The 25406-nt window shown below is 32.9% G+C and overlaps 3 protein-coding genes across 4 annotated transcripts; 2 read left to right on the top strand and 1 right to left on the bottom strand.

The window, feature by feature from the left end:
* Positions 1–486: 486 nt before the first annotated feature.
* Positions 487–2621, bottom strand: LOC130735869 (serine/threonine-protein kinase SRK2A-like). The gene is made up of 9 exons (XM_057587744.1): positions 2467–2621; positions 2254–2328; positions 2042–2143; positions 1884–1937; positions 1706–1801; positions 1518–1610; positions 1320–1424; positions 1132–1230; positions 487–955 (listed from the first exon to the last, which is right to left on the bottom strand). The coding sequence occupies exons 1-9, from the start codon at positions 2587–2589 to the stop codon at positions 698–700; spliced, it is 1005 nt and encodes a 334-aa protein (XP_057443727.1). The 5' UTR covers positions 2590–2621; the 3' UTR covers positions 487–697.
* A 10705-nt stretch (positions 2622–13326) lies between these two features.
* Positions 13327–17556, top strand: LOC130735868 (calcineurin B-like protein 1). Of its 2 annotated transcripts, none has more exons than XM_057587743.1 (9): positions 13327–13458; positions 13991–14123; positions 15341–15423; positions 15824–15883; positions 16203–16311; positions 16424–16476; positions 16824–16904; positions 17076–17188; positions 17288–17556. In XM_057587743.1, exons 2-9 carry the CDS (start codon positions 14045–14047, stop codon positions 17352–17354), a joined length of 645 nt encoding a protein of 214 aa, XP_057443726.1. In that variant the 5' UTR covers positions 13327–13458; positions 13991–14044; the 3' UTR covers positions 17355–17556. The 2 variants fall into 2 exon arrangements, with proteins under 2 accessions (XP_057443726.1, XP_057443725.1); XM_057587742.1 differs by having other exon boundaries at positions 13336–13458; positions 13962–14123.
* Positions 17557–18865: 1309 nt separating this feature from the next.
* Positions 18866–24151, top strand: LOC130741006 (NAD-capped RNA hydrolase DXO1). The gene is made up of 13 exons (XM_057593758.1): positions 18866–19258; positions 20017–20267; positions 20592–20657; positions 20774–20852; positions 21020–21099; positions 21200–21223; positions 21791–21915; positions 22445–22661; positions 22777–22830; positions 22935–22981; positions 23198–23282; positions 23603–23666; positions 23832–24151. Exons 1-13 carry the CDS (start codon positions 18916–18918, stop codon positions 23945–23947), a joined length of 1551 nt encoding a protein of 516 aa, XP_057449741.1. The 5' UTR covers positions 18866–18915; the 3' UTR covers positions 23948–24151.
* Positions 24152–25406: the final 1255 nt, after the last annotated feature.

Below are 25406 nucleotides of genomic sequence, written 5' to 3'. Positions count from 1 at the left end.
ATCAGTCAATTCATAGTGTTTATGATTTGATTATTTAACTTAATTTAAGTTGTGAATGCATTTTTGGTTGACCTATTAATCGAGTAAGTATATTTTATTTTTGTTAATCGATACCTATAAATTCCAGAAGTGTAATTTTGTTCGGTGGGTTACACTTTCAATTCAATTCAGAAACAAATTAAACAAAAATTACACTTCCAAGATTTTAACCATGCTTAAATAATGAAGTAAGTTTATTGTGAAGTATAAGTATTTTTTAATACCAAGGTATTTACACTGCTAGCAGTTTGTTGGACCTCGTAGGTTCTGAATCCGAAGTATAGTGATGATGCTTTAGTGAAGTTTTAATTTGACTTTTAACAATTTCAAAAAAAAAATTGACTTTCACGAATAACACAAACTTTACTTGACTCATTTAAATAAATAAAAAAAAATTTGAAAGTGGAAATAAAACTTGTTCCAACTCTGCTAAACTTTTTTTTTCGAACAGCAAAATTTATCTAATAGTAAAACAACTTGAGAACAAAACTCTCTCAAGTGAGCAAAAGTATAGACCCCTCTAAATAAAATCTAAAACAGAATTAAAACCATTCTATCCAATTAGAACTATGCTTAACTTAATTTGTTTCAAGTGCAAAAGGTGACGAATGCATAAGGTTTTTGTAATCAGTATCCAAAAATTCTTTACAGCCTAGGATCACACAAACTTGCTTAAGAAATCAATCTCCACAACATCAGATGAGCCTGTCCAAGCTTCCTCAGCTTCATCCTCACTATCTTTGCTTTCAGATCCTGATGTCTTTGCCTCTTGTACGATCCGCATGATTTCTTCCACACTTTGGCTTGGTTGCTCCTTTTCTGCTTCCTCACCACTTCTTCTATCAGCCTCAATTATCTCTCTAGGCAAATTCTTCCGAAACCATGGGAGCTGTTTTATCTCTGAGATGCTGATCCTCTTTGACAAGAATGACAAGTAATTAGTTTGAAAGACCAAACCACTTATTAGGTAGTCTTAAATATCAAGGCATCATATCAATTGTAGTATTAACATGAACAATGTATTTTCATATAGCTTGTTTAACTAGAGTACTCATATCAATCCTATGGTTTGAGAGAATTAGTAATACTTACAGTGGCAGGATTTGCATCAAAAATACGAGAGAGTAGATTCCTACACTCTGCAGAAATGTATATATGGTCAGGTATGGAGTACTGAACACTCTTTATTCTCTGCAAACAAGATAACCAGAGTTTAAACTTCCTGCTATAGATCAAAGGTATTAATCATGATAGAAGTTTAAATTCAAGTAAGAGCTCACCGCAATACTCTTACTAAAATTTAAAGGATCTGCTGGATCGTCAAATGGGTATGATCCAACTAACATGACATAAAGAGTCACACCACAAGACCAAATATCTGCAATCTACAGAATTGCCAATTTGTGAACGAAATCAAGTATTTGTGGATTGTGTGATGAATAATGAAATAAGAAGATTATAGGCACAAATGACAATACCTTTCCATCATACTCCTTTGGTGACAAAACCTCTGGAGAAACGTATGCTGGAGTTCCTACTGCTGATTTGGGTTGAGAGTGCAATAAAGCAGACTGCAAAATATTAAATTAAATGCAAAAGTTAACAAACAAATATATGAAAGCACTACTTCTGTAAAAGTTGATTTAGCTGAGATGTTAATATCAACCTTGGAGAAACCAAAGTCACAAATTTTAACTCTTGGAGCTAGACGACTTCCATCCAATAGAGTGTTTTCCAATTTCAAATCTCTATGGCAAATTTGCTGCAGTGAGATGAATGAGATGATATTAGACAATTTTCAATGAATAACAAAAGAGTGATTCGGAGTGCATATTATAAAATACCTTGGAATGACAGTAGCTAACTCCAGATATTAGTTGCTGGAAGAAATATCTTGCCTGTAATATCAAGAATTCATTAGAACAACCACAAGGTAATTTATGCATATAGAAGAACTACATATCTATGATCTATCTTGACATATATATATAAACTTCACAACCTCATCTTCACTCACTCGACCACCGGAGCATATCCTATCGAAGAGTTCACCACCAGCAGCATACTCCAGGACAATGCATAAATGAGTAGGGGTCAGAAATACCTGTAAAAAAGATGCGAAATTTGTTGTATATAGCTTCTGAAACTTTGAATAAAACACATCATGTTTAATCTTTCCCACACCAAATAAAGGTAGAAGGTAATAAGAGTTACCTCTTTAAAGCGGATTATATGGGGATGCCTCAAGGATCGATGGTTCACAATTTCTCTTTGAACACACTCATCAATCTGATACCACAAATATAACTCTTTCAGAAGAAATAAAGAAAAAAATGGATGAAACAAATTTACTAACATTACTAACAATTAACATTTGTCTATAAAAAAATCAATAGTAAATTTTAGACATCACAATAAAAGATGAACCTTTTCCCCCCTCTGGATGTATTTCACCGCTACAAGCTCCTTTGTTTCTTTGTTTTGGGCCAACTTGGCCACTCCGAAGTTCCCTGAACCAATGTCCTTCAATATCTCATACTTTTCCGCCATTTGGACTCGATCTAACGAAAGCAACAAGACAACGACCAACTTCCACAGCAACCAGACTACAAAGAAAACCAATAGTACTCCATTATTTTTATGATTATTTATTATTATAGGAGAATATGACTATAAGGGAAAATATATATTCTTAGAAGGAACAATATGTAATTGACATTATTATATTATAAAAATGGATCAAATGTTCTGTTTTTAGATAGTATCTCATTTTCTGCCTCATTAAGAAGATTGTACCATTTTTTTAAAAAACAAAAAGAAGATTATATCATATCAATTAAAAATATTTTCCTAAAATAATAAATGTCATATCCATTTATTTGTTTTAATTGATATATGACATAATTTCATTTATTGAAACCGAAAATAAGATAGTATATATTTAGGGATAGAAGATTTTTTTTCTTTGAAAGAGGGATAAAAGATCTCAATCCTATAAAAATAGGAATATAGAATAATTTAGATTCGTTCGTTAAAAAAAAAGAATCATTTAGATTTGTTTCCAGTGTATTCTTATTTTAATAATATAATGCTAATTTAACAGTTTCCTAATCACGTATCACAAATATTTCCTAATTTGAGTTTTTTTTTTGTGGTTATATAGGAAAATATTCCTAATCTTTAGGAAAATAAAAATATTCCTAATCTGAATATGGATCCTAATACTCAGATTCTCCTTACGTTAAAAAAAAAAGGGATTCTCCTTTATTTAATATTTATACATAATATAATATAATACTCAAATATAATGAGACCCGCCAAATACGTGAGGCAAAGATGAGTTGAAATAAGAAAATAAAAAAGGAGAAAACCCAGGAAGTTGATGTAAACAAGCAGGGGAGAAATTAATCAGTGAAGACTCAACTAACTGCAACATAAATCACCTTAACAAGTGAGTGACAAATGAGAATGAGGAGCATGCATGTTGGAACTTGGAAGAGAAATTAGAATAAGGACAGAACAGAAGAGGGTGGTGGTGTAGTTGTTTTCTGGGACGCGCCAACAAGGTGGTGCGTGAGTTGAAAGTTTGGGAAGTTGAGGTGATTAAGGTGTCTTGTCGCGTAAAGAAAACGATGATGATGATGGGCCTTTTCACTCAATACGACGATGATATATGGTTCAACTTCTCATAACTATATGGAACCCGTCAACAATACGTTTTCGGATGTTCTTGCTAAAGTATGATACTGATGTATTATTTGCTATATGTATGTACAATACAATTTTAGAACACCGATAGAATGCTAGCTATATGTATTATATGTATGTATGCGCATATGATTATAGAACATCGTTAGATTGCGTACCTGTCAAATCACAAGCGGAAGAAGGATTGAGTGATCTTCTATGAAAGCTTTCTTGCAGCAATCAAGTGACGGAAAGAGATTAGAATTTCCTTTATATATCACACACTCTTTCACAACTCTCAATGAGGTAGGTTGTGGGGTAGTTAATTTTCTGATTTAATAGTTATTGAGGGGACCTAGCTAATTAAACTTGTTATAACCCTAGTCCATACCTATCATGGGCTAGGGTTACGGCCCACACTTTCTTCAAAATTACGGCCCACCAATTAAATTACAGATATTCAGACCCAATTAAAAATCTATATCTATATATATTAGAAAAGAATAACTTCTAGCATGACGGGTCGCTCCCACAGGCCAAGTTAGTGAGTCGCTCCCAGATTAATTCTCATAAAAATTATTCCACGTGTCAATTTGTTAGAGGATATAATTTTCAATTGATATATATTTTAATTTTATATATTCTAACCTAATTAATTGATATTATTTTAGAAGATATAATTTTCAATTGATATATGTTTTAATTTTATATATTCTAAAATAATTGATTGATATTATTTTAAAAGATAAGATTTGGTCTTTTAATTTATTTTAAATTTATTTTTAGAATAAATTGATTAATTTTTATTGAATTTTTGAATTTTTTATTAATTCAGGATTTTATGAGTTTTTATTGTGATTTGCTAGATTTTGTTAGTTTTTATCTATCTTTATTTAATACTATTTTTAATAGAGTTTAATGGAGGTGCACTGACAATGTAAAACCTCTTTACACATGCAACCAATAATATTTCTTGATTTTGCCACATCAGATTTAGTTTTTAAAATGTTTTGTCTGCACTACCAAAACCTGCAGTCTAATTTCCTGCCCTCACGAATTAGTTTTCCATGGCCGCCGTACGCATTCAATATTTTCACCGTCGTGGTAACCTTGCGATCTTGGCTGAACTGTCTGGTGCATCCTCCTGCACAATCTTCTTCGGTTCCTCCCTTCTATATAAATAAAACATCCCCAAAAAACAATCATATTCCTAATTAATTCCCACCTAAACAGGAACCTCTCAAACGATGAATTAGAAATAGGTAAATTGAGAAGAAATGGATTTAGATAGCGTTACCACCATTATTGACCTATTCTCCAATTTGGATATCAAGCCGTTCGACAACGAAAAACTAAATCGTCAGAACATGGAATTAGAGTGTAGGTTTTGGTAGTGAGAAAACGGGTGTGTTCTGGGTCAATTTTACATTTTTTTCAATTTTAGTTAAATAAAATTATTTTAAAAACTAAATCTGATGTGGCAAAATCAAGAAATATTATTGGTTGCAGGTGTAAAGAGGTTTTACACTGTCAGTGCACCTCCATTAAACTCTTTTTAATATTAGATTTAATATTATATTTGATTGGGATTTAGGTTGTTTATTTCTTAATTTTATTTTAATTTATCTTATCATTTATTTTAAATCCAGAAAATACTTTACTTTATTTTAGATTCACTTTTAGAGTATATTAATTAAATTTTCTTAAATTTTCAGATTTTTAATTAATTCAGGATTTTATGAGTTTTTATTGTGATTTGCTAGACTTGGTAGTTTTTATCTATCTTTATTTAGTACATTTTTAAATTTTAGATTTGATTAGAATTTAGGTTGTTTATTTCTTAATTTTATCTTATTATTTATTTAATTTTACTTCCAGGAAATATTTTATTTTATTTTACATTTATTTATAGAGTATAATAATTAATTTTTATTGAATTTTTGAATTTTTAATTAATGCAGGATTTTATGAGTTTTTATTGTGATTTGCTAGATTTTGATAGTTTTTATTTATTATTTATTTAATTTTAATTTCATGAAATATTTTATTTTATTTTTTAGTTACATTTAGAGTATAAATGAATTTTTATGGTATTTTTATTGAATTTTCATATTTTTATTTAATTCAGGATTTTATGAGTTTTTTATTGTGATTTGCTAGATTTTGGTAGTTTTTATCTATCTTTATTTAGTATCTTTTTAAAGTTTAGATTTGATTAGGATTTCGGTTGTTTATTTCTTGATTTTATCTTAATTTATCTTATTATTTATTTAATACTAATTCTAAGAAAAGGGAGTTGATTTGGTGCTGAGGGTCCACAAAGCTACCATGGACACGCAGAGATTTGATAGCTGCTATTTCTACCCCTGCCACATGTCGCGATCACGACAGAGGTATGCCGTAAGATGATGTTACGTGAAGAAGAGTTTATCATGTTGTGATTGATGGTTTGTGCTATTTCAGTTTATCCTTTGTTCGTAATTCAATCCTGGATTCTTAAATTTCACATATTTTGTGTGTTTTGATCCAAAAGTTTACAAATCTTTGCATAGACCCTTTAACGAATCATTGTTGAAGACGTAATATTTTTTCTATTGTTCTACTTCCGCTTTTGTATTTTTTTAAACCAGATTTTAGTATAGTTTGTAGAAATCCATGCGTTTGAAGCCATTCTAAACCAGATTTTGGTATAATTTATAGAAATTTACGAAACTTAGGATAGCCCGAATTTATATTCATTTCTCAAATTTTGCACGTTTTTATTCATCATGTTTGAGCTGTGTGTATAAGCATATTATTTGCACTGTATGTGAATGATGCACAACTTACTAATTTTTTTTTTAATGATGCACAGGTCAGTCAAATTGATGAAAGCATATGAAGAGCTCACATTTAATCTTCATGAGTGTGGTTAGCTCATTCTTAAGGTTGGTTCATGTTTTCCTCAAACTCATTAGTTTTGCATATACTCATGTTTTAGTATGCCAATTGGGTGACTTATCTTACTTTACTCTATATATTTCCTTAAGTTCAATTTAAATTGATTGTTAGTATAAGTTTATTGGTGAAGTAACCACAATTATTTTGGGTGAGAGAATTATTTTGTTTTTTTCTTACATATATAGATAATTTGCTGGGGTGCGCACATATGGGGCAATACATCATTTTTTGTTTCTCTTAACTTAAATGTTCCTTTGATTTTTTGTTTCATAAGGGCTCCACCCCAAGATTCACAAATACACTAAATACAATTGTTTCACCACAGTCCTTTCAAATTGGTGAAAGAGGGTATTTTGTTCTTCAAGACTTCATTTTGGGTTTCTGTTTCAATCTTCTTCATGAATTGATTTTGTTCTTCAACTAATTGTAAGATGTCATATGCTTTAAGGATTTCTGCTTTTATCTTCTTAATCAAAAGCAAAAGAATTGAGGAAAAGAAAATCTTCTAGGGTGCAGAATATTTAACTAATTGGGAAAAAATAAATAACACGTGTCATTCTTAGATTAATTCTCATAAAAAAATACATTTTAAAATTTTAGATTTGATTAGGATTTATGTTGTTTATTTCTTGATTTTATCTTAATTTATTTTTGATTTATTTTTAGAGTAAAAAAAATACATTTTTAAATTTTAGATTTGATTAGGATTTAGGTGGTTTATTTCTTGATTTTATCTTAATTTATTTATTATTTATTTTTAGAGTATTAATTAATATATCCCAAACTTTTTTTTAAAAAGAGTGAGTTTGAAAGCTATAGCTTAAGTTAATTTGTTAATATATTCCCAAATAATAATAATCATAATAATAATAATAATAATAATAATAATGATAACATGTGTGTGCGGATATGGGCCGGTTGGGTACTATAGTACCCATACCCGCACCCATACCCTCTATTTTTTGCGGGTAATTATATATACTCAACCTCATACCCATTTAGCGGTTTTTTACCCTACCCATAGTGGATATTTTTTGCGGGAACCCTATGATTTTGAGACCCATTGTCATCCATAGATTTAGATTTTGGCAAAGATAGATAGCTTCCTATAATGACATTGAATTGTCTAAAGGTGGAGAGCTTCGAGTTGCTACCCACGTGAGTATGGAGACGGGTACATGTAATTTTTAAAAACGCGGGTATGGAGATGGTACTATAGTACCTACCCATTGTCATCCCTACTTAGTTGGAATAAACACAATAATGTTATACTTTATGATATATCTTACACAATCCTGATTTGTGCTACTATCACATTAATTTTTTTTAAGATTAATATGTTGATAATTCCTTATATCTATGATTTGTGTTATCGTCTTCATATTTACAAAAAATGTGAAACGAGTTCCTCTTGGTCTCAATCGGGCTTAGAAGATAAGTCTTTATGTCCACTTTACTCATCAATTCTGACTTTTCTATTTCATTCGTTGTTTAGTATATTTTTAATAATTAAAGTATTAATTAATATATCAAATACAATAGACATATTTCCCGTGCAACGCGCGGGTAAAAAACACTAGTATCATTTAATTATTAAAAAGCCCTAATACACTCTCGTCAAAATTATAAATGAACTTATTTTTCATAAACAAAATAATAATTAATAATTGATTAGCGTTTACAAAACGTTAGATAGGGACTTTTAGAAGCAAAGTGACGGGAAAAAAAAGGGGTTTAGAAGGATTAAAATGCAAAGCTGGTGCATGCATGCCGATTAGAATTGAGATATGTGATATGAACTTAAATGGAAGGCGAAAAGCAAAAGACAGGAAATCATGATAGAAGAAATGTGAGAAAGATTACACAGTAATTTGGATTATCTTAAGATAGGGACTTTTTGAATCGAACAGGTAAAAAAGGGATTGTCTTAATTTCAATCAAATTGGCTCTCTATGAATATATTCTTGAATTAATCGCCACAAATTGTGTTTGAAAAGGGATTGTCTAAATTTCACAAAGAATTGATCGCCATTGGACCTGCACAAGTTGATCACAAGCACCATTGGACCCTATTGAATTGATTGCAATCTTTTCAAATGTACTATGCTTATGATTGTCCTGTGTTTAATGTGGGTTTCTATTATCTTGAGGTGGTAAGTTCTTAGCAATTTAATTTGCGATAGCAAAAACACTCACAGTAAATATGATTCAGCACAAACGGAAATATTGTATGTATCCTTTATTTTTTGTGTACTGCAAAGTTATAAAAAAGATAAAGGTTGTTAGAAGTCTTACATTGACTAGAGATAGAGCATAGATAACATTTATAAGGATAGTGCAAACTTCAACTCTTGAACTAGCTTTTGTGGTTGAGTATAGGCCTCCCAATTTCTAATAAAGGTTAAGGAGAATTTTCAGTACCGCATTTTAGAATGCAGAATATAAAATAAATTATATGTACTAAATTTAATATTATGGTATTGAAAGAATTCAGATGGTATTTTTTTTGGAAGTTACAATGTATGTATTGGATGGTGAGATGTAGGGGTGTTGATTTTAGTTTCTCTCAACAGACTCATCTTCAAGTCTTTTTTTTTTTGTCAAAGGTGTAAGTCTTATAAAAGACGGGGCTGAAGCCCACAAGAATACAAGGCCGAAGCCCAATTCAAACATCTTCACACAGGGCAGTCTTGAGTTGGGTCCAGTTAAGTAAAAGGTTGTCTGGGCTCAATAGTAGGTATGTCGTGTGCGAAAGTGAAAAGGGTTGATGAGCCCATCAGGCTGTATGGGCTCAACATGATAATCAGGCTGAATGACCAAAAAAAAAATATATAATTGTGATAAATTTATCTCAAAAGTTAATAACTAATAGTAAAAGAACAAGTTTTATTTTTAAGAGAAAGACTTATGTTAAGGTTAAAAATGTCTTCCAAAGTTTGAAGAAAATGTTCCACTTGGGTTTCCTCCCAAACTTGTTAGAACTATGATTCTAGAAAAAAATTGTGATGATGGTTCAGAAATTGTGAAGGTTGAAAATGATGCTAAAATGTAGCTTATGGTTTTCTTCCAAAACGTTTGAAAAAGAGAAATCATTGTTGGCACGAGACGAATTTCGTCCAGGCCATGTGCCTTTACTTGATTGGTTGTTTAAATTTTCAGTTAGAAAGAAAATGTCGTACGACCTTGAAATCTTGAAATTCAAATCACCAAATATATTGTTTGTTGATTCGCCAGGGAGGATTGTTTGTTTCATGACTCTTGGAAAAATGTTCCTTCTATAAATTTTATCCAATTTGGTTTGAAAGCAAACCAATACTGTTCAAACTCTTCTGCTAATGTTGGAAAGTTTAAAATGATATTAAAGTTAAATTAAAAAGACCGAAGATTTTGAAGATGCAAATGTGAATAAAGAGTCAATGCTTTCTAATGATAAAGTAAGGCTATCTAGGATCCAAGTGAAATTTCTAGTTGTGTTAAAGAATTGGAATCTGAAAAGATAATTAGCATACTTGAGAGAGTAATTTTGAGATGAAAATAACTTATAGCAATTTCCAATAGAACCACTATAAAAATTACCTCTTTATAGTGGTTTAGAACCAATGCAAACCCTTTTTTTAGCAATGACTTATGTGAGGATTCAAAGTAGTCACAAAATAATTTTTTTGTGTAGTGTTACAGTCCAAAGAATATGAATCAATGTTATATAATAGATGGTAGAGTAGTGTAGTCATTGTACGATGCACGTGCAGTGAACGTACGATTTATGAAATAATATAGGTGCCTCGGTAGAGAACTTCCTAGGTCTATGCCGTGATTGCATTACTTTTTACTTTACTAAATATGTCCCAACTTTTTTTAATAATTGACCAGTAAAACAAAGTTGTACCAAGGTTAATATGATTTTGGCATACACAAAAGCGAATAGAAATGAACAAACAAAAACCCCCAATATTATAGCCTTCTTCTTGATGCATTTCTTCCCCCATCATCTCAATATCAATACTCATACTGGGTTTGAGAAAAACCTGTCATCTTTTCTCATAAGCTTAATCTTCAACCTTTTCATGGTGGTTGAAGGGTTAGTCGAGAATGCCCCTTACATTTTAGGTGCGGATGTGTTTGTTTCATGCTTCTTGGAAGGCTATGTTGAATTTCTTGATTGGTTATACAATGGTAAATATATTGTTCATTTTCTGTTTTCATACGTATGAGTCTGCTTAGGATTTAATAAATGCAAGTGTTTCCGAAATTAGAGTGCCACTTGCATATAAGTTGCGTACCAGTTGCATAAGGCAAAATCCCTCCTCCCTATTAATATAACTGCATTTCATTGTGGAAAAATCATCTGAGTTTTAGAAAACAAGAAAAAACCATGAATTTTAGTGAGAAGTTCAACGTGATTGCGAAAAAAACTCAGATCAAAACTTATTTCTTCTATGCGGGTGGTTTAATGGCCTCGTCCTTCTTCATACCTTTACGGGTCGCTCCCTACCTTAATAAAGACATAATCAAATTGATCCTTGGTTATGTCTTCCTATATGTTTACTTAGGATTGTTTGGAATGTTAATTGGTTGGATCTGGATTCTTATATCCAGGCCAACCAAATTTAGAGGGTGGGTGACCAATTCTTGGGTTTTTAGGTATTTGTTTAAGACCGACTTCTTGCTTCTTTCACTCTGGATTTCAGTGTTTTTTGATAAATAGGGGGATTATGAATATAGAGAACATAGTTGAAAATTTGGGAAAGTATTCACAACTGGAGTTGTTATGTTCTTTACACTTGTAGCCTTCTCCCTCGTTCATTTCTTCCCCCTCATCTCAAAATCAACACTCATACTGGATTTGAGAAAAACATTTCAACTTTACTGCTAAATTCCATCTTCAACCTTTTCATGGTGGTTGAAGATTTATACCACTGTATAACCAATCAAGAAATTCAACATAGTCTTCCAAGAAGCATGAAACAAACACATCTGCAATGTAAGTGGAAGCTCGTCAGTTGAGATTGCGGAGGGCTCACTGCCACATCGCGTCCATCTATTAAGAAGGGTGTAACCAAATTGATTCTTGATTATGCTTTTATGTACCTTTAGTTAGGATTTTTTTCTATATTAATTGGTTTGAGCAAGTTTCTTTTATCAAAGTCAACCAAACTTAAAGAGTTGGTGAACAATTCCAGGGTGTTTAGGTGTTCTTTTAAAGTGTATTTTTTTATTGTATCCCTCTAGGTTGCAGTCTTCTTTGAAAACCTGGTGGGTATGAGTATGGAAAACATAGTTGGAAAATTGCTAAAATAGTTACAACTTCAATTTTCATGGGTTTTACTCTTACAACCTTTCTCATGATATACATTTCTTCACCCGTCATATGATTATTATTTTGTCCAGAATTTCATAGTTTTAATTCGTCAGTTTAATTAGACCCATATTTCTAGTACTTGGAAATTTAAAACAGACGCTTCTATTTTCATCTCTATTTAAAGTAAACTCTTAATTACGTGTGTGTGCGCATCGTGTGTGAGCTAAGAGCATCTACATCCATCATACTCACTAAAATATCTACACTTCATTTTTTATAATTTCTCATAATGCTACATCATCTACACCACTTTACTAACTTTTACTCCAACCCATCAACTTTTAAAAGTTTATATAGTGGATCTCACCATTAACATCACATTTGTATATTTTATTATTTATCTTCATTTTAATCTAATTATATTAATTGTAAGTGCTTGTAATAAATACAAGCTCACTTTTCAAGTCTAGTGTAGAGTATCTATTCTCACATACTCATCTTTGTCATGTTGGAATTGAATATATACTTCAATGGTAATAGATACTCATATGAGTATGTATTTAACATTATATACTACCATTAGAGATGCTCTAATAGAAATATGGTGATATTGGATCCTTCATCATCAATACCATCATCACCTATAAAAAAGCAAAATCTACATTGGAAGCCTTTTACCCCCGGAAAAATTATCAAAAAGATCCACCACTACAAAAAGCATTACTTTCTTGTAATTAATGAAGTGCAATTATAATTAGAAATGTTCCTGCTTGGAAGAAGAGATACGAGAATCCTAAGCACGACTTAACGATAACAACTGGATTCTCGTATTTTTTTTTTTGCTGTAAAAAAAAAGAGATACGAGAATCCAGTTGTTATCGTTAAGTCGTGCTTAGGATTAAGTCTGTTAACTTGAAAATTTGAATCTCGTACACAAGAAAAGTGAAACTATAAAATACTTCTACACAGTCATTCAATTAAAATCCTTCAATTTGTCATGACACCATTAAAAAATGAATTTAAAATTATTTAAAATAAAAATATAAAGATGTTTTTTTTAATGAAAGATATTATTCGATGTATGTGTAAAACTCTTTACACTAATCAATGCGTACAAGTTAAATCATTTTAATTATTCATAAAAAATAATCCTAGTGCGAATGTGTTAATTGTTATATGTTTCTAGATTGTTCTTTAATGAGGGGGGGACTGGGGGTGGTCATATGGAATGGTGGAGGAGCATGGCATTAGTTGTCTCAAACTTGGCCTCCGTTGGCGTTTCTAACTGATTGGGTCAAGGGTCTTACAGACAATATTAGCATTACTTTTCTATTTATAAATAATAAATATAAATATAACAAACAAAAACGATAAGTTTCATCGTGCGTTTCATTTCTATTTCCTAATCCTTTGTTCTCTCTAAGAAAGATCAACATATTCTTAATTCTCTCAATATGTCAAATCACCATTTTGGAGAACAAGGTTTCAAATCGGTGAGTCTCTTTCCCACGCCATACATGTTTGGCGTTATGTTAGTTTCTTTCATCAAACATGTAACGTTTATTGAGTCTGGTTTCAATTTATTTCCATTTTATTTTCATTTGCTGAGGTTTTGAGTAAATTCGCTAGGTAAAGAAAAGGAAAAGGATTATCATAATGAATTTGTCAAATTGTGTTTGAAATTTTGAGATTTTGATAGGATTTTCTTTTTGTGTAAGTGACATTCTTCATGTATGTTCTCATGAACCATGTTTCCCTCTAAAGTGTCGTTTCATCATCATATAGGTGCTCTTTTTCTAAATGATCAAATATTATGTTGTCATTCAATGTTGGAACTCTCTCAAAGCATTTATTTTAATTTTACCCTTGATATTTTTTTTTGTATTAGTTAGTTTTTAGTTAATCTAAAATGAATGATTCTGATGTGCTATTGTATGAATGATTTGTTACTAATTATTTCATATTTGGTGTTTGAATTTGGGTTTGCAACTATAAGTTTAAGATGATTATGGTAATATAATATAGTGAAACTCGGGCACTCGTCTAGTTCGTGCTGCCTTGCCTTCATTTGATCCATAGATGGGCTGTTTAAACTCTAAAACAGCCAGACGATATCCAGGCCAAGAAGATCCAGTAACTCTTGCGTCACAGACTGCTTGTAAGTTTATTATTCTTTTTTTTACTGGAATCAAGTTCCGACACGAATATGAGATTGTTATTTGTTTCTAGGCATGTCTGTTACAATGAATTTATGAATGTATGCTTCTGAGATGTCAATTATAAATTTTCATGTTGTATTGCTTCTGTGTGTATGACTTTGAGAAGAAGAGTTTTGCTTGGTTGTACTTGTACCACATGTTATGGAAAAAACTCATCTATGATGATTTTAAGCAAGTAATTGGCTTATTCTCCCTTAGATCTTCAAGGGATGCGCTTTAAATTTGATAACCTTACTTATTCACTTTAAAGTAAAATCTCATATCATTTTTAAGTATATCCCTGGACTACTTCAAGGAGAAGCTGTTTTACACTTTTACTATGCTTTGCCGGAAAGACAGAGCCTTGTCTGCAGGCATATGTATAAGCTATAAGTTATATTAATGATTTTTTGCGCATTTGCGATGTAAACCAAAACAAAGAGGTGGGTTGGTTTATTCTCTACTGGCTAAATTGAACAGATTGAAGAATAGCCTCATGTGTGACATATATTCTCTTGTTGATTCCTTATCCTACAATCCATTTCCCCCATGAATTAACCCCTTGAAAACCACAGATAACCAGTGTTTTTTGTTTCATCAAATAAGGAATTGAGACAAAAATAATAAAGGAATCATTAGACATCATATATATCAGTTTCTAATATGTGCACTTAATACTCATATACACCTCATGTTGAGTATAAAACTTGCAAGGTGATCAAATTATAAATGAATTGAGGCTATGAGTTGATGTTTTTTACCCTCACACAACCCAAATTCTCTACTTATTTTCATTTTCTTCGCCATTTCTTAAATAATCTCGAAGAAATATAACGAGTTTGTAATATTACACTTGTGTTTATTGCTTGTTGCTATGGGCTCCTGCTTCTACCTAAAGACTTTTGCATCCATTTTCACAAGAGATTGTTAGAAATCAAAATCTTGAATCTATTCACCAAGTTTTTCTTATCATGGAAACAAAATTGAGACTTATTGGTTCATATATTTTTTGTTGTCTCAACTAATTAATGGATGCGATTGCATTTGAGTCTCACTGCTTTTACATTAAGAAAAGAATATTCTTGTGAAATATTTGTCATGGAATTGCTTTATCGATCTTTCTCAGATACTCCTTAATTTTGTAGTCTAAACTTGTTTGTAATTTTTGGTTTCCCAGTTAGCGTCAGTGACGTTGAAGCATTATTTGAGCTTTTCAAGAGCATTAGTAGGTCTGTCATTGACGATGGACTAATAAGCAAGGTAATGCACAGAAAATTCATTCTTTCTACAGCAATAGTTGTATGATCTCTAGTTTTACTTGTTTCAACCTCCCCTTTGTTCCCTGAGTGGGGACAAAGGGAAACGATGTTAGAAGAATTTAGGTTGTTACTCTTGCTCACTATATGACTATTTCTAATATTCAGGTTAATACATTATCTGTAACATGATGATAAATTACAATTTTATTAAATCATGCTTCAAGAAATGAATGATCTGAAATGTTATTTTTTTCCATTTTAGCTTCTTTTTTCTTGCTTTGTAGTGAGGTTTACCATAGATTATGCTTATTCAGTTACCACTAACCAGTTAGGTTTGTAATATTTATGCTCTTCACATTGAGTTTTTAGCATATATCTTGATAATTAGCATTCTTTTGCAGGAAGAATTTCAATTGGCAATTTTCAATAACAGTAAAAAGGAGAACCTCTTCACAAGTCGGGTACTATACAACATCCTTTTACCTTTTCAATGACCATGCTATTGCAGTTGAGATTGCTTGCAAACTTTTCTAATTCCCATGAACTTCATAAATTCACTCTAGACTTTAGACCAATGATCTGGTCTGCAATGCAAGTAGTTAACAAAAATTTGCAGTTATACCACATGATTCTTGAAGAAAATCACAATTTACTAATCCTTATAAACCCGTCATTTCTGCACTAAATAGCACTTGTTCTAAACCAATGAACATGTTTCTTGTGGTAGCCTTTTCTATTGAGTCTAAGTCTATTGACATCTAAATCTTTTTGCACATGCAGATCTTTGATCTATTTGATGTCAAGGGGAGGGGTGTCATTGACTTTGGTGACTTTGTTAGAGCACTCAATGTCTTTCACCCAAATGCACCACTAGAAGTCAAGATAGATTGTAAGTTGAAGATTGGATACACTCAATTTATTTTTCCTTATGGGGTTTCCTTGATTTCAAATAATGTTATGTCTGTGCTGAATTAATAGCGTTGAGATTTTGATTATTGTAGTTTCATTTAGGCTCTATGATTTGGACAGTACAGGCTATATAGAGCGCGAAGAGGTAAGATACTAGTCTTGCTTGTACATATACATGTTCTATGAAACTGAAGTGTTCTTTTGGATATGGAATACCAATCTATAAAGAAACATTTTTCCTGAAGTGGATATTCCAGTACGCTGCAGGAACTTTGCAATTTGTATATATTTCATTCTTGTGAAAATATATTTTATTGTGACATTCATTCTCAAATCTATGTGGATTAGTATTCATAATCATCAGCCATGTTTCGATTAGATTCTTTTTCCTTAAAATCAATTATTTTTCCCCATAATTGATTTTGACTTTAGAATCATAGCTGCATATGGATTTCCAAACACACACTAAGTATATTTGGCGATTTTTTACAGGTAAAGCAAATGGTACATGCACTTCTTTGGGAGTCTGACATTAAGTTGACTGATGAAACAATAGAAACAATTCTTAACAAGGTGAGTTATATTTTTGAAGATATTTTTGTAATATAAACTTAGATGAATAATGCAATAAGAAAGTTGATCAGTAATGCTCTGACCCTGAGGATATAGTTTATTTATCCTATGCTTTAATCTCCTTCTTGCATATTTAAAAGTCTAACGTTGATATTTTATTTTTGTGATTAGACTTTCTTAGATGCTGACCCGAACCAAGATGGAAAGATAGACAAATCTGAGTGGCAAATTTTTGTTTCTGAAAATCCATCACTGTTAAAAATTATGACACTACCCTACCTGAGGTATGTGTAAAACTATTTTTTGGTTTGATTTTTAACTCACTTTCATTGAAATTAAAGGTATGATTATTTTTAAATTAATGAATTGTGAAACTAATGCAGGGAGATAACAACAACTTTCCCAAGTTTTGTATTTAACTCGAAGGTGGATGATGACATTGCTGCTTGAAGCGTGCATGTTTTTTGTTACACTATCACTGATGATAACAGATTTTGTTTTGTTTTGTTTTTAAATATGAGATGTTGACATAGAAATAGATAAAATAAAATAGTTAGCTTATTTGGGGAAATTGTAAATCTTATTCGCACGAATGAATTCCATTTTTCATAAGAGGAATAACAAAATACAAAGGGTTATGATTTCTTTTTCATTTACCCGTCTTGTTAGGAGTTAAAATAAAACCCATGAGCTTTCAATAAATCCTTCGTCTTGTTATTGCAAAACCATGTGAGACTCAAAAAGACCGTTGATAGAGATCAGGAACATGATCTACCCACAAAAAAAAGATCAAGAACATTTTGCCTTGAGCCTAGCATATTCTCACCCTTACTCTTGCAAGTATCTCTTCTTAAATAAATGAGGTTACTCGACCTCTCCCGCACTTGAGGAAACACAAACCCTCCAAGTTTATTCGAAGTCAATTACAAATGACTAGTTCGAAATCAAGTTTAAGACGGTCCAAACACAAGTCTTCAAGATCAAGTTAGACGACAAAACAAGTTTAAAAAGTCCAATTTGAAGTCAAGGTATTCAATGTTCATTGAAAAATACTCGAAGCATCCAAGGATGAAAATACATTTACCAATGTTCAAAGAAAGTTTGTTATTTCTCACATGTTTCACAGTTAGGCCAAACGTATGACATAGATTTATAAGTAATTTTCTAAGTTTTAATGTCGTCGGAAAGAATAGCTAGCAGTTGTTTTGTTGAAGTACTATAAAAAAATACGAGCTTTTAGTTCAAGCACAAGGTTGAACATCTAATTACTGAAAGGTTACGAACTCCCAAGTCTACAAAATACGACAATGGCTATCGAGAGCATCAAGTAAACGAACATTCCTTCCACCTTTTATTTGTTTAATGCAGTCTAGTTTATTTTGTTCTTGCTTTTACTTCAAGTGCATGCAATTTACTATAAGGTTTGTTGTTTGTTCTTGCCGTTGAATCAATACTCACCAGAGTGTTGATCTTTCGAACTGTCACAAGACAACTCGTTTGTTATTATTTCCAAACACCGATAACCATTAATTGGAGCATTTCTCAATCAAGTTATCACTAGAAGCCTTTCAAAAAAAAGTTTTCATTGGATAACTCGTTTTCATGGTTTTCCAACTTGAATTTCACGCAAGCTGTTTGGAAACAACTCTAACACTAACAGACGAAAAAACTCAACTTTATTGAGTCTAAATCCACCTATAGAACACTAAAGGACAAATTAGCTTATTTTCACTACTCGAAACGTACAAGTATACGTTTGAGTAAACGTTCGAAATACGTAAACTCACGATATCTTTAATTCATAAGTGAGACTTATTTATCATCTTGGTAGAATTTTTTTTTATCTTGTAACATACTATTGTTTTATTGGGTCCAAAAATGACCAGGAACTGAATGGGCTAGACTTGGAGTTATAGCCCCATTAAGGAAAGAATATAATAAAGTAGAAAGAAAAATACAAATTGAAGAACGTTTGAGGTGCACTGCACTCGCACACACAGCAAAACAAAAAATGGATTTCACGGAGAAGGACCTTTTCGGTGAAGATTCCGACAACGAAAAAGATGGGACCCACTCCTCCTCCGCCGCATCTTCTTCCTCCTCCGGCGGCTCCTCCTCCTCTTCCGGCTCCTCTTCTGCTGCCTCTTCCTCCAACGCCGAATCATCCTCCGCCACCAGCAGCGCTGGTGCTGCTCCCGCCGCCGCCGACGATGATGAAGAGAATGGCGATGTCGTAGATAGCACCACCCACCATCACAATCACAATCACGACGATCACGAAGACAAAGATCTGTTCACCTCCGACGATGAAGATTTCAGCAAAACCCTCGATAAAAGCTCTTTGCTCGTTCCTGGTAACATTCTTCTACTCCTCTTTCTGTTACTTGTTTTCTCCATTGAAGTGTGTGCTGCAAAATTGCTTAACTGTGACTACTATCTCATCCCCTTGCCAGAGAAGAAAGAGAGCTTTGATAGAATGATAGTGTTAGTGAAGAAATGTTGTGTATGTGTGTGTTGATTTTGTGCTCTTGTATGAAGAAACCCTTTTATGTTGTAGTCTCTCTTTTAGGTTAGAAAGGCGAAATGCTAACAGCGTAAATTCCGTGAAGGAAAATTTTGTGCCAAATGGTACTTCCTTGGTGCTTCTGAATTGTTGCATCCAGGAAGCAAGGGACCTTTCCAGATAGTTATCATGTTGTGTTGTGTATCAAGCTGAACACTTCTTAAACTTATTTTACAAGCTATTTTCTTCATTTCTCTTTTTAAACTTTCAATGAAATGTAAATGAGAATACTACAATATTTTGATAAATGACAAAGTTTTGTTTCGTCTAACGGTTCATGTTAACTTTTAATATATGCATTCACTCTCTTTTAATTTAAGATTTGTGTTTTGATATTCATTTTATGTGTTGGGATATAGTCGTGTCTTATAATTTTTAAAATTCTGTCGTATCCGCGTATTTGGATTCGTACTGTACCTGTGTCACGTGTCATATTCGTGCTTTTTAAGTTGCAACATTCGAAATATGGTAATGATTTAAAGAAAATGACTTTGTTGAATTTATTTCTTAAATTCATTTTCATTGGAAGATGTGATTTTTCTCTGGCAGTGTTGCCTGTTGCCACCCGAAACACGAATAATCCAGGTAGAGGGGGATTTGGCCGTGGTCGTTGGCAGCCTGGGCACCAAAATGATAGAGGAGCCGGTATTCTCCCGCGTCCTGGACCGTATCCTCAGAGGCAGAATTTTGGGTACGGTAATAGGTTTCAGAATGGCCGCCATGATGAACGATTTGTCTCCGAGTTGAAGCTTACAAAGAGTGAAGAAACTCTTTCTAGAAAGTGCATTGCTTTTCAGGAGGTAGGGGAATGCCATTTTCCTATATTTTACTGCTGCTTGGTGAATCAATTTAATGGTCAATTTGCTTCAAGAAATTATTGTGGAGATAGAGTTTTTATATCTCAATTTTCGCTTTCGTCATTATGTTGAAACAGGAGAGAAAAGGAAAAGGAATTATAAGGTTTGTATTGAAAAACCAAATGATTCTGTTTGACTTAAATATTGAAGCTAGTGTCTTCTTCCTCTGTTATGATTTTAATGCATTGGTTTGGTATAATGTTATTGAGTTACCTCTCTGGATGTATATGTTCCAATTATGTGTTTTTTTGGTTGATTATTCTATAGCCTTGTGAAATTGGTTGCTATAGTCGTGTAGAAGGCGGAGAAGTATATTTCGACGATCGTAGCTTGGTAAGCTCTTTGGGTTCCTCCATTTTTTGATTTCCTTTTTGTTTGGTTTTGGTTGCAATAGAATGTGATGATGATATTATGCTCATTTGAGTACTTAATCTTTCCTGTTTATTCAGAGGCTTTTTAAGCGCCATATCACTGAAGATATCGGAGCTGATCTTAATGAAGGCTATGATACATTCATTCCCAAGAAAGGTATGTGATTTATCTGTAATTATAAATTAATCTGCTGTCTTTTGAACGTAAACATTAGATTTCAAAATGTTACAAGGAATATTTGTGTATGAGAAGAAGTTACCTTTTATACTAATTGTGTTATTAATCCTTTTTATTGTGCTGTTAATTCTTAATTCCTAAAACAGACTTAGGCTCGGAGGGCTTTGGAGATCTTCTTGGCTGCATTAGAGACAGAAATATCCCGCTTCAAAACATTCATTTTGTGGTATGATGACATATATCATGATACTATTTTTCATAAGATTTAAATGCATTGCCTTATTAATTTACGGCCAAACATTAATCTTATTCTTTTTCCTTTGCAGACATTCCGTAACAATCTTAACAAGGTAATGATTTATTCGTTTTGAATTGTTTCCTCTGAGTCTGAGTCTTATACGGTTGTCAAAACCGTGACTCTGTTCATAGGATTCCACGACCTTACAAGTTTTGCCTCAAGTTCGCTTCTCCCTCCATCTACGATCGTGTTCCTAAGCAGGATCGCTTCTTCGTTGGATCGTTTTAAAATAGCTGGAAAAAATCACAAGATCAAAATTAGACCTAATTCCCTCACTCACTCCACTTCCTCTGCGTCTCTTCATCTACCTTCTTCAGAGACTCAATTTGAAACTCAAGCTCTCAGGGTCGCGCATGCATCGTCCCCTCCCAATTGTCTCAAGCTCAGCTCTCATATCCGAAGCTTCTGCATGACTGTCTTAACCCCCCCCCCCCCAGTGGCCTGTGTTCTAGAACCTATTTGAAATAAACGCTTGAACTGCATCTTTGACGACCTTGTTTTTCACCATTGTTTTCTAGATATTTATTAGCCAAGTAGTGCAAACCTTGTGAGTTGGTAAATTCAGCTAAGTAAATTATGACCATATGAGTATGAGCTGAATACTCCTCTGTCTTTGCAGATACTGGCTACAGCTTACATACGTCATGAACCTTGGGAAATGGGAGTGCACAAAAGGAATGGTGTTGTCTATCTCGATGTACATAAGCTACCAGAAAGACCGCAAAGTGATTTAGATCGCAGGAGGTACGTGGCTTACTCGTTTTTTTATTTTATTATGGTTGGCCATGTAAATCTTTAATGTTTATTAGATAACAATGGGGCAGTATGTGCATATTAAAGGATGTAACTGATATAACATAACAGGGTAGCTGTTAATTACTGAAAAAGGAAAACCATTTTGTTCAGGGAAATTGTTTGGTCTCAAGCTGATTGAAGTGTCATGCATATAGAACACAAGATTTTTACGTCAACTTTGTTCGAAATAGTGCCTTATATTGAAACCAAGGCGAAAACTTCAGGTTGATTGGTCCCCACCAATCAACCTGAAGTTTTCGCCTTGGTTTCAATATAAGGCAATTGAAAATATAGAATACAAACCAGAACTGAGAGATGTTTAAATTTTGAAAGTGAAAGGGCTAAAGGGAAAAAGATGATGTATTGCTTTCTATTGCTTAATTGGTAAACAAATCTGTGGAGTTCTTCCCACCTTTTGCTATTATTTTTTGATCTTTTAGATTGGATAAACCTGAAAATTAATGTCTTTGACAATTAGATGTTATACGGGATATTGTTTCGAGAGCCTTGCCACTGAAGATCCTACAAGAGCAGATGGAGAGGGGATACATCATGTCGATGCCAATGTTGAATTCTGTTCTGTGATTAAGACAAAATTAGGGGCCCATCGTATCTTGATGGGTGCTGAGATGGATTGCTGTGATTCGACTAATGATGGGAAGAGATTTTATGTGGAGTTGAAGTCAAGTTTTGAGGTTGACATAGTCCCAGCTGCCTTGTGTTATCCTTATTTAATCTCAGATTTTATGCTTCTTTTTAAATAGGGCTCTCTTGCTTAAAGATATTAAATTATCATTTCTTATGATGCAGTTGAATTACCATACCGAGGAAAAATTTGAGAGAGAGAAACTGCTAAAGTTTTGGGTACATCTCCTATCTTTTGTCATCTTTTTTATGTTTTTCATTTTTACCTGTTTCTTTTCACTTGTGTGCCATTAATTCTGCAAGGCCTCTGTTATTGCTTGCAGATTCAATCATTCCTGGCAGGTGTTCCATTTATTGTCATAGGATTTAGGTAATTGTTGTTGTTTTATATCATTACACAATCTATGGTCTTCCTTAGCATTGTACGGAAAAGTAACTCACTTGAACTAGATTTGGGAAACTGGGATTTAACTTATTGAAAGATAGCTGTCCTCTCCTCTCCACGTGGCATACTTGACAGATAAATTTTTTACTGCTTGTGGTTTTTACTTTGTCTTTAGATTAAAATGTCTTAGCTGTGATACAGGGATGATAAAGGTCGTCTTGTTCGGACAGAGAGACTTAGAACCAAGGATATAACACAGAGAGTAAAACTGAAGAACTACTGGCAGGTAAATTTTAACTGCTGTAACGTGCATGGTGGTTAATCATTTTTTAGGCTGGCTATTGTTTTACAATTATAGTATAAATTCGTCTGTGGATCAGGAAGGTCCCAAACTGAGGATTTAGTGTTATTTTTGTTCTCATAGATCAAGGAGGAGGTATGCATAGTACAAGTATTAGTATGTGCTTATACGTGCAATCAACCATCGCATAGCTGATTAAGGATAATTCCATGTGATCCGAAGAGGACAAAGCATTACAAATTGTATTTATACTAAAAAATGCTGAATGTGGTTTTTTTTCTCATTATCAACATTTTTTTTGACAGGGAGGAGTCTGCTTGGCATTTGCCGACGAGGTATTATGCTGGCTTTATGGAACAGTCAAAGAAAGTGAGTATTATTTAGACCCCACTATCAACATTGTTTGACTGTTGCCTAAACAAACACATAAGGATGATGAAATGTTGCAGGAATTCCAAATCAAAATACAGTTTGTTATTTGACCAAATGCTTTCATTTTGTGTGTTAGTTAACATGCTTATTTGGTGGTTTCAGACGAAGATTACATTTTGCAGTATGCTCCACCTTCCAACCGATTGGAGCTACTGCAAGCCCAGTCTTGCCCAGATGTAATTACAAGTCATTTGGAGCTACTGCAACCCCCATCTTGACCAAAAAAAAGGAGCTATTGTGAAAATTGGAATACCTTGACAGTTATTTAAACAATTCAATATAGCTAAAAAGGGGGAATGAACTCTGGATTTTCCCCTGTAACTTTGATCAGTTCATGAACTTTTGGTATAGGGATACCCTATGTGAGTGCTGAAAGTTGCATTCACATCTTAATAGAAATCTGCAGAAGTTTTTAGTTGGAATATAGTTTTTCATTTTACTGTTTCCAACTTTCTGCTTCCATTTTCTAAACCCATTTTTGTTTTCCTATGTTTTAGAAGAGAACATGCTATGATAAAAAATAGGGGGAATAAAAGAAAGGAACAAGCTATTAAGGACATGGAGCTTGATTGGGGGCTTTGTGTTCTATTAAGAGACACAAAGGTAGGTGAAAACGATAAGAACAATGGTTTGGGTTATGTAAGAGCATCTCCAATGCTAGTTCTTATTTCTTAGCACTATTTATGTGGGCCCGTACTGCCACATGTGCTTAAGCAACTCTATGCAAATTTTGCTCCAACCATGAGTTCTTAGTTCTTAGAGCATCTCCAATGGAGTCCTTAATTTGGGGTCTTAAAATAAGATTCGGATTTTATTAGATCTCACCATTGGAGCTATCCTACATGGCATGAGATCTTAGCAAAAGCTAAGATCCGTGCCTTAGCTCAGGTACTCTCAAATCCGGGATCTTAAATAAAATAATATTTTTTTCTCTCTCCTATCAATACCAGAACCAAAGTTAAAAATAGTGAGAGAAATAAATAATATAAATATATTGGGTACCGTGGGTCCAGTTAAAAATAAAATAAGATCTCAACCACTAGAGTGAAATGTGCATTGGGACCTTATGAGTGTCTTAAATCTTATGTGGCAGTCTGGGCCCACAAAAAGTGAGTTAAGTCCCAAAATAAGATCTCACCATTGGAGATGCTCTTAGTTCTTAGTTTTTAGTTCCTAGCACTATTCATTTGGTCCCACAATATCATTATAGTAGTAATATTTTTTACTTTCATATAATTTTGATTTAAATTAAAATGCTAATTCAATACCTAAATTAAATCAATTGATGAATGAGAGAGAAAAAGTTAACTTTTCATGCTAAGAACTCAAAAAGTAAAACATCTTATATAAGAACCTAGTTCTTATTTTTAAGAACTAAGAACTCCACGTCATCTTCTTCAATGGTTAAGAACTCAGTTCTTAGTTCTTAACTCAAAAATAAGAACTAAGAACCTTGCATTGAAGATGCTCTAAGGAGACACAGGGAGAAGGGGAAGGTAGATAAGAACTAATTATGGTACAGACTGGAGGCTTCACTCTGCCTATTATATAAAAATACAAGGACACAAAACAATAAAACAGCTTAATTACTACTTTGCAAAGTTGGATTTTCCTTTTGTTAACATGCTAGTATAAGGGGTAAGGTGGCGTTAATATGCTGCTATCAGTATCACTTCC

The sequence above is a fragment of the Lotus japonicus genome, chromosome 2 (genome assembly GCF_012489685.1).
Source record: "Lotus japonicus ecotype B-129 chromosome 2, LjGifu_v1.2".
Lineage (NCBI taxonomy): Eukaryota > Viridiplantae > Streptophyta > Magnoliopsida > Fabales > Fabaceae > Lotus > Lotus japonicus.
The sequence above is the reverse complement of the archived record's forward strand: the minus strand, read 5'-3'. Positions and strand labels throughout refer to the sequence as shown.

What these genes read in the sequence shown, in the direction of transcription:
- LOC130735868 (XM_057587743.1), top strand. Translation starts at nt 14,045, where the DNA reads ATGGGCTGTTTAAACTCTAAAACAGCCAGACGATATCCAGGCCAAGAA. An exon ending in AGAACCTCTTCACAAGTCGG is followed by an intron (nt 15,884 to 16,202) that starts GTACTATACAAC and finishes TTGCACATGCAG; the next exon opens with ATCTTTGATCTATTTGATGT. An exon ending in ACTAGAAGTCAAGATAGATT is followed by an intron (nt 16,312 to 16,423) that starts GTAAGTTGAAGA and finishes TGATTATTGTAG; the next exon opens with TTTCATTTAGGCTCTATGAT.
- LOC130735869 (XM_057587744.1), bottom strand. Translation starts at nt 2,589, where the DNA reads ATGGCGGAAAAGTATGAGATATTGAAGGACATTGGTTCAGGGAACTTC. An exon ending in TTAGCTACTGTCATTCCAAG is followed by an intron (nt 1,802 to 1,883) that starts GTATTTTATAAT and finishes ATCTCACTGCAG; the next exon opens with CAAATTTGCCATAGAGATTT. An exon ending in GTGACTTTGGTTTCTCCAAG is followed by an intron (nt 1,611 to 1,705) that starts GTTGATATTAAC and finishes AATATTTTGCAG; the next exon opens with TCTGCTTTATTGCACTCTCA.
- LOC130741006 (XM_057593758.1), top strand. Translation starts at nt 18,916, where the DNA reads ATGGATTTCACGGAGAAGGACCTTTTCGGTGAAGATTCCGACAACGAA. An exon ending in TACATTCATTCCCAAGAAAG is followed by an intron (nt 20,853 to 21,019) that starts GTATGTGATTTA and finishes TTCCTAAAACAG; the next exon opens with ACTTAGGCTCGGAGGGCTTT. An exon ending in TTATGGAACAGTCAAAGAAA is followed by an intron (nt 23,667 to 23,831) that starts GTGAGTATTATT and finishes TGGTGGTTTCAG; the next exon opens with ACGAAGATTACATTTTGCAG.